The 9,070-nt window shown below is 45.2% G+C and overlaps 1 protein-coding gene across 1 annotated transcript; it reads left to right on the top strand.

Moving 5' to 3' along the window:
- The first annotated feature begins 3,077 nt into the window (after positions 1-3,077).
- PCDH20 (protocadherin 20) lies at positions 3,078-7,227 on the top strand. Its single transcript, XM_066177296.1, has one exon. It carries the CDS (start codon positions 3,078-3,080, stop codon positions 5,877-5,879), a length of 2,802 nt encoding a protein of 933 aa, XP_066033393.1. The 3' UTR covers positions 5,880-7,227.
- The last annotated feature ends 1,843 nt before the right edge of the window (positions 7,228-9,070 follow it).

Raw genomic sequence — 9,070 nt, 5'->3', positions numbered from 1 at the left:
TTGTGCTAATGTCATTTTTGGGATGAAATGGTTATTAAAATCACAGCTTATTTTCAAGAGTTTCACTGAATAAAGCAGAGCCTGATTCCACTGCCATTGACTTTAGCAAGAATGGGGTAAAGCTCTAATTCAGACAAACAGTATTACAATATTTATATTTTAAGGATGGAGAATATGGGACAAAGGAATTAATATGATTAGTTTATAGTCCCAGAGAAAAGTCAGTCTTGGAAGTTTTTGTTTCTATTCTGTTCTGTCTATTCTAGTCTAGTCTAGTCTAGTCTAGTCTATGCAGCTTGTACCACTGCTTTCATCCTCACAACACCCAGAAACATCCCAAGAGTTGCTAGACAATATGTTTTGTGTGTTTCACTTATTATTTGCTTTTGAAAGATGAAGTTCAACAAAAGACTTGGGCAGGCATTAAGTTGGTTTTTGATTGGGAGTCTAACTACAGGGGGTTTTGCTTCTTTGCTTTGGATTGGACATGGAGTTTGTCTCACTGAATTGTAAAAGGAAAAGAGAAGAGTAATTTTTGTTTTAACTGAAGGAAAATGTTTTGCTGTGCTCTCCATTTTTAGTACCTAGCTGAGATCACATGCCTGCACATTGTGCTTGCCATGCAGCATGGAGACACTTAAGGTGGTCTTCAGGCCCTGTGATATAGTGAGCTCCAGTTCCCACACAAACTTTACCTCTGTGAAGGGCAGCTCCACCATGCTTGAGAGTCCCAGTAGCTGAGCTTTTAGCAGTAGCCCAGATCCAGATCCTTGAGCACTTTCAGGCTAAAGATGGACATCTAAAATCCTATTTGAGATATTGCAGACAGACAGTGTCAGTAATTCTGGCGAGGTTAGCAATCCTTTTGATAGTCCAACATGTTAAATAAATGCGTAATTGGTCTTGCGCTGTCTAAAGTTTCCTGAGTTCTGATAATTTCACATCTAGTTCCATGGCAGGCTTATAGTCTGGCCAATGGTGACTTGAGACCATAAAAAGAAAACACACTATTTTCTGCCGCAGAGGACCTTTGTGTTCTTAGCCAACAGCAAAAAGTAGTTGCTGCTGTAATTCAGCAGGACACTCTTCCCACCAATCAAAGGCTTACAATCTCTTCAAAAACATGGCCTTCATTTCGTGCAGATACAAGCTGCTCAATCCACCAAGGCTCCGCAATGCCAATGCAGCTGTTAATTCTCGATCTGCTTGCTGACACTCATGTCACAATATAGAATCTCAGAACGGTTTGGGTTGGAAGCAAACTTAATTATCTTACTTCCAACCCCCCATGTCGAGATTAGGGACGCCGACCAGTAGATCAGGTTGCTAAGGCCCCATCCAATCTGGCCTTGAACACTTCCAGGGATGGGGCACCCATAGCTTCTTGGGGCAACTTGTTACAGTGCCTCATCGCCCTCGGAGTAAAGAATTTCTTCTAAACACCTAATTTAAACCTGTCCTCTTTTAGTTTAAAACTGCTCCCCTTGTCCGATGACTATCGGCCCCTGTAAAAAGTCGCTCTCCATCTTTTCACAGACGAAGAACAAGCCGAGTTTATTTTTCAACATCTTCTTCCCGCCTTCGTTTCCAAACGGGACTACCTTCTTTCCCTGGTCCCAGTGCTGCCCGAGCGAGCACACGCACTCCCAATATCCCCGCTCTCCGCTGTACCCGCGCCGCTAGGCTAAGCACAGCGGCCGCTTCCCTCCCTGCCCGCTGCCCGCTTTCCTCGCTGCCCGCTGCCCGCTGCCCGCGGCGCTGCCGCAGCCTCCGCGGACGCGCCCCCACGTCTCGCCCCCCCGCCCCCTCCCAGCCGAGCCCGTGACCGCTCCCCCGCTCCGGCCCTTCCCGCGGCGGTGGCGGCGGAGGGGGAGTGTCCTGGGCGGTGCGCACATCCCAGCCCAGCCCAGCGCGGCGGCGGTGGCGGCGGGGGAATGGGCAGCCGCGGGGAGGAGAAGCGCCGGGCGGGCGGTGGAGCGGGCGGGCTGCCGGGGCGCAGCCGGCGGCGGCGGCAGCGGTGGCCGGGCATGGGGCCCCCGGGCGGTCGCGGCAGCTCCAGCGCCCGCGGCAGCCTGCAGGTGAGGGCCGGGCGGCGGGTGGGGGGGGACGCGCCGCGTCCGGCCACCCGAGCCCGACTTCGCACGCGGCAGCGAAATTGGCGAAAAATTGGCAAAAGAAGCACCAAAAAAACAACCAAACAAACCAGACCGTGTGAACGTGGATATGTTTGTTGGGTCTTTTTCTCTCCAAAGATCAGGGCAGCCGCCAAAAGTTTATATTTGTTGCTGCTGCCGGCGCGGGTTGTGGCAAAGAGCCGCGGAAAAGCGAATGGGTGATTAAGAAGAGGGAAAAGAGGAAAAAATTCCTTCGTGGAGACGATGCCTGAAGTTACTTTCGGGGAGCTCCTTTCCATCCGTGTGTAGTGAGCGACGCGCTCGCCAGTGCGGGCAGCTTGCTCCGGGCAGCCCCTCCGCTCCGCGGCTCCTCCGCGCAGCTCGCCTTGTCCGCCGGCAGGAGAGGGACCTTGCGGGGTGGCGGGGGGTGGCCGGGCACCCGTGACGGAGGGGCTAGAACCGACGGCTCCGCCGTCGCGGGAGGCAGGGACCCTCCCGGAGCGCGGCAGCTCCGCCGGGAGCCCCGCGGGCTGCGCGGAGAGGGCCGCCTCCCGTTGCACCGCGGGACCCGTGAATATGCGGGAAAAACAGCTTTCAGGATGGGACTGGGTGGTCGGGGCAGCCAGGGATGCGTTTTGCATTGCTGCTGAGGAAGGAGAAGGGGGCGAGCAAATGTTTGGGGATGTGCAAGAGGATGCCCCGGGTTGGGATGCGCTTGTGGTTGGAAGGAAAGGTGCCGCTGGTGAGATGGGGGCGAGCTTGGGGCGGGGGCAAGAGGGAAAATGGCACGTCGGGACGCAAGGTCTGCTGGGGAGCGGGGGGAGGCAGGGTGCCCCCGGGACATCCTGGCAGTGCGTATTTGCCGTGGGGGATGCAGCTGGTGTTGCCTGGAGGGTACAGATGGTGATGCCCTGGAAGTAGCTGCTGTAGTGGGAGGATGGTGGGGAGAGGGAGAATGGCTTCATGTTGCAGATGCAGCACTCGCTGCTCGAAGTGGCAGTGGGGCGAGGCAGTGAGTGGGGGGAGGTGCCAGCCCTTCCTCACACCCCTGTGCTTCTCTCTTCTCAGCACTTGCTCCTCTTCCTCCTCTTTGCTGGGCCTTTCAACTGCTTTGCCAGTTACAGCCGCGCCACTGAGCTCTTCTACAGCCTCAACGAGGGGCTGCCTGCTGGGGTGCTCATCGGCAGCCTGGCCCGTGACCTGCGGCTCCCAACAGCTGGTGGCCAGAGCCCTGCATCTCTGCAGCCCCCACTCTCCTTCACCCTGGCCTCCCATGGCTTGGGGGGACAGTATGTGCAGCTGGACAACCGCTCTGGAGAACTACATACCTCATCTGTGGAGATAGACAGGGAAGCTCTATGTGTGGAAAGCAGTGGGGCCACCATCTTTGGGGGATCAGCTGCTGTCTCCGCTTCCTCCCTCTCACCAGAGTCATGCCTACTGCTGCTGGACGTGCTGGTCCTGCCACAGGAGTACTTTCGCCTGGTGAAGGTTAAAATTGCTATTCGTGATGTCAACGACAATGCGCCCCGCTTCCCTGTGCCCCACATCCGCCTCTTGGTGCCTGAGAATGCTCCTGTGAACACCCGCCTGGCCATCGAGCACCCCGCCCTTGACCCTGACATGGGCACTAATGGCATCCAGACCTACCGCCTGCGAGATAACTACGGTGTCTTCACCCTGGATGTGGAGGAGAATGAGAACGGGGAGAGGACTCCCTACCTGATTGTTATGGGGGCGTTGGACAGGGAGACACAGGATGAGTATGTCACTGTCATCGTCGCTGAGGATGGGGGGACTCCTCCACTCATGGGCAGTGCCACCCTCACTATTGGGATCAGCGACATCAATGACAACTGCCCCCAGTTCAATGATTCGCAGCTCAACGTCACCCTTTATGGGAATTCCAGCCTAGGGACACACGTGGCTACTGTCCATGCGGTGGACATGGACCTTGGATCCAATGCCCAGATCACCTACTCCTACAGCCAGAAGGTCCCCCAGCCATCCAGAGACTTGTTCCATCTGAATGAAAGCACAGGAGCCATCACACTCTCCAGTAAAGTTGATGGGGACACTCCAAGGCTACACAGGCTGATCATACTGGGCAACGGTCCTGGCTGTATTCCTGCTGTAATCACAGTGCTGGTGACCATCATCAAAGTCATGATGAGGCCACCTGAAGTTGTTCCTCGTTTCATAGCTAACGAAGTGGAAGGGGTGGTCTACCTAAAGGAGCTCGAGCCTATCAACACACCTGTAGCATTTTTTACCATCAAAGACCCCGATGAAAAATACAAAGTCAGTTGCTATTTGGATGGTGATGGGCCTTTCAAACTTTCGCCGTACAAGCCATACAATAATGAATATCTGTTGGAGACCACAAAGCCTTTGGACTTTGAAACACAGCAATTGTATGAAATCTCCGTAGTTGCATGGAACTCCGAAGGATTTCATGTCAAGAAAGTTGTCAAAATACAGATTCTGGATGACAATGACAATTCACCAGTTTTCTCTGAACAACTGATAGAATTGTCCATTGAGGAGAACAATGTTCCCAATGCTTTTTTGACCAAACTGCATGCTACTGATGCTGACAGCGGAGAAAGAGGGCAAGTGTCCTATTTTTTAGGTCCTGATGCCCCTTCCTATTTTGCTTTAGATAAAACCACAGGAGTTCTTACAGTTTCCACCCAACTGGACAGAGAAGAAAAAGAGAAATACAGATACACTGTCAAAGCAGTAGATTCTGGATTCCCTCCAAGAGAATCAATAGCAACTGTCACCATCACTGTATTGGATAAAAATGATAACAGTCCAAGATTTATCAATAAGGATTTCAGCTTTTTTGTGCCAGAAAACTTTCCAGGTTTTGGTGAAATTGGAGTTATAAGTGTCACAGATGCTGATGCAGGGCAAAATGGATGGGTTGCCCTTTCAGTTCTGAATGGAAGTGATATTTTTGTCATAGATACTGGAAAAGGAGTTTTGAGAGCTAAAGTCTCCCTGGACAGGGAGCAGCAAAGCTCCTACGTTCTGTGGATTGAAGCAGTTGATGGCGGTGATCCTGCCCTGTCTTCTACAGCAAAAATAACTATCCTTCTTCTAGACATAAATGACAACCCTCCTTTGGTCTTGTTTCCTCAGTCTAATATGTCTTACTTGTTAGTCCTTCCTTCTACCCTTCCTGGCTCTCCCATCACTGAGGTCTATGCTGTCGATAACGACACCGGCATGAATGCAGTCATAGCTTACAGTATCATAGGAAGAAGAGGCCCTCGACCTGAGTCATTCAGGATTGACCCCAAAACTGGTAATATCACCTTGGAAGAGTCACTGATGCAAAATGACTATGGCCTCTATCGGCTGCTTGTAAAAGTTAGTGACCACGGCTACCCAGAACCTCTCCATTCCACTGTCATGGTGAACCTTTTTGTCAATGATACCGTCAGCAATGAGAGCTACATCGAAAGTTTGTTAAGGAAGGAGCCTGATATCAGTGTAGAAGAAAAGCAGCCACAAATATCCATAGAGCCTACACATAAAAAAATGGAGTCAGCATCCTGCATGCCTACCTTGGTAGCTCTTTCAATAATAAGCTTGGGTTCAATTGCTTTAGTAACAGGGATGGGAATTTACATTTGTCTAAGAAAAGGGAAAAAGCATCACAGAGCAGATGAAAACTTGGAAGTACAAATCCCATTAAATGGAAGAATTAACCTGCACATGTTGGAGAAGAAACCAATGGAGATTTCTAACATTTGATGTTTCTTTGTGTATAAGTCGAACATCTGAAAAATCCCAGTTGACACTAAAACACCTAGCTGTAGGTTGTATTGACAGAGGTTGCAATGAAGGACTGGTAATTTATAACTTAATAATATTATAATTGTAAATATCTGTTTACAGTTTTTTAAATTCAATTTCAGTGTACAGCTTTTTTTATGAAATGTTAGTAACTAACAGCTAGCACCCTGACTATAAAACCATGGACATCATTTCCAGCTTTCATAAATCAATAAGATCAGTGAACAAAAAAAGGGTGAAGGTAAGATGATTCTTTTAAACTCACATTTTAAAAGTCTTTTTTAACCACGAGGGGGCATCAGATGCTCCTGAGCAGGGAACTGTTCGAGGTACTGTCCATGAGATAAACAGAATATATTTTAAATATATTGATTTTAATATAAAATACCTATTGGCATACAGACATTTAACCACCACAAAAAAAAAAATCTCGATGTATGTATTATAAAAAGAATAAATATGTTAAAATGCACTAGTAATGAAAACCAGAATGTTTATTACCTCACAAGTAAAGCTTATACAGTAGGATAGAAGAGGCATTAACAAGAAGTGCAATTCCTGTTAAGAAAGAATGCAAGATATTGTTATGAGAATCTGAACTGTTGTCACATACTCATTTTTCTCCAGATTCCACTCTCATTATCATTTGCTTCAGCAATCTGCTGGTCATTTTTATGGAAAAATTATATTTAATGTTTCCTAAAGCAAATAATGACACAGCCCCATTCTCATCCTCATGAACATGCCAGATGCAAGGAAGCAAGGGAATGGCTAAATCCTTAGTTGTCACAAAAGTGGTGGTATTTTTTGTACTTTAAGCAATCTGTTAGTAGTACTCCATCAGTTTGGTTGTGCAGTAGATTTTTATGTGTTACTTCTGAATCTAGACTGTCAGATGAAAACAAAAATGACATCACATTCTAAGGAATTGTAGGACTTTTTTTATTCTGACTGTTGCTCCTTTCGGGATTGGTATTTCATGTGAAAGATCTTGTTTCTGACTTTTGGCAACCATTCCTGGCTCCTTTTCATTGGCTTTGATTTTGGATTAGGTCCAAAATCTAACTTGTAAGACTGGTGGCATATTTTTCTTGATAATTTATTCTTTGCTGTATCCTCTGCAACAAAGCAGCAATTTTATCAGTGATGTATTACTTTCACTTCATTTTAAGAGCTGAAAACTATATTTTGTATGATGATTACATCAAATTTCTCTGTGTGAACAAGATAAATTAGTGTTATGCTTAAAAATTATTATTTTGATTTCTTGCATCATATGTCTGTAATGTACCAAAAGTGTTTATATGTCTGCAAATTAAAGGTATATATTTTCATAATAACTTATTCTCTCTCTCCTAGAATTTAATTATAAAGCTAAATATTATTTTAGTTATAAGAAATACATTTTTCACAAGTTCTTAGTTTCTGGCCATCTTGTCTGACATGTCATAATACTTTCACAAATTAGTACATTTCAAAATCATTAATGACAGTTTGTGCTGTGCTTCTTGAAATTACTAGCAAAGACAACTGTTTGTTGGCTGATCTAAGTGATGAGGCAGCTCACACCTGTTTTTAAAGTAGGGAATGCAATTTGAGGCAGTCTTTTCTCTCTGTGACTGGCACATTACTTTTCCTTGAACCTGCTGAAATGTTAGGGCTTCTAATAAATACTGGTTGTACTTAGTCAAAGTAACAGTATTAGCATAATACCCATAATTTTGTATCCTGGCTATAGGAAAAAGAGTTTATTTTCAGGTTAGAATATTTTCTGTTTGGGCATGATTTGGTACCTGTGTTTCATGTAATTTAATTCAGCCTGCCAGAGCTTTGTGGTCAATCACTTTTTTTTCTTTATTTTCATCTTATCAAAGTATAAAAATAGTATGCATCCCTGAAATGCATTTGCCACAAAAAGGCATTATTTCTTATCTCTGAAGAAAAATTGCATAATATCTTCGGAAACAGCTTCAGTATTACACATACTGTATAGTGCTGTGGTGATGAAGCTAGATGCTCTGCATTTTTCTCTTCAGTAAGGAGGCAAGATAACTGAAAGGCAGGATTCTTTTCATTGCTCTACTCTTATTTCAATTAGCAGTCCACTGTGTTCTTAAGACAATTTAAACAGGAACAATCCCAAGACTTGAGAAATGCAATAAAAAAAATAATCCTGATGCTGCAGTGTGTGCTCATATAACACTGGGCAGATACTTTCATTCAGGCTCGACAGAGTCTTGACCCTGTTTGTTTAAGCTTTGGTTAAACATGCTGTTCTTGTTGCCTTTTTGTTTGTTTGTTTAGATGAAGCATGTTCCTAATGCGCAATAAAATGCAATGTTATGAGCCTGTTAAAGCCAAAATACTGCTCGTGAAGCATTTCAGTCATGATTTTCTACACATTTAAAGAAAATGGGTTTAAAAGCACACCATCAGCCCTACCAACACTTACTTGTGCAAAGGAATTTATACTGAATAAGTCCTCATAGAGCACCTTTTTTGCCTTCACCGAGTAGCCTTTCTGTGGGTAATGTCACTGAAAATACACAGTGAGCTGGGATTTTTACTCCATATTTTGTGTTACTTAAAAAACATGCAGCTGTTAACACTAAGCATAATAGTTAAATGTGCAACATTGAGCATAACAATGATTTAAAAACAACTAAACAGGAGTCTTATGTTCATAGAATCTGGAAATTTCTTCCTAAAAAAATGCTCTTTCTCAGCTGTAAAATTCTTGGCGCTGTCTGTATAGCAAATATTTCTGTGATGTTTCTGTTTCCAAAGTATCCCTTACTGAAATTCCTTTCACATGAAAACACATTTTTAATGAGTATAACTGAAGTAAATTAGACTCAGATATAAAAGGCCTATTTTATTACCACCTTGTGCAGTGCGCTTGCCAAAATATATGCAAATCTTGTTGACACTGGTCGTTGAGCTGGCACAAAAATAAATGTCTCATTCATTTACAGTATCCACTGATCAATCTTAGAATGGGTGCCCTTTGTTAATTTTTATAAAAAATGTGATTGTCCTAAGTTTTGTATTGCCAAAGTCTCCTGAACTTGCTATGCAAACACTTTTTCATTAGAATTAACAGATTAAAAATGAAAGACAAGAAATGGGCAGTGAGCCCAGTGGCAGTG

The sequence above is a fragment of the Chamaea fasciata genome, unplaced genomic scaffold (assembly GCF_029207755.1).
Source record: "Chamaea fasciata isolate MVZ Bird 193981 ecotype frontalis unplaced genomic scaffold, bChaFas1.0.hap1 SCAF_2, whole genome shotgun sequence".
Lineage (NCBI taxonomy): Eukaryota > Metazoa > Chordata > Aves > Passeriformes > Sylviidae > Chamaea > Chamaea fasciata.
The sequence above is the reverse complement of the archived record's forward strand: the minus strand, read 5'-3'. Positions and strand labels throughout refer to the sequence as shown.

What these genes read in the sequence shown, in the direction of transcription:
- PCDH20 (XM_066177296.1), top strand. Translation starts at nt 3,078, where the DNA reads ATGTTGCAGATGCAGCACTCGCTGCTCGAAGTGGCAGTGGGGCGAGGC.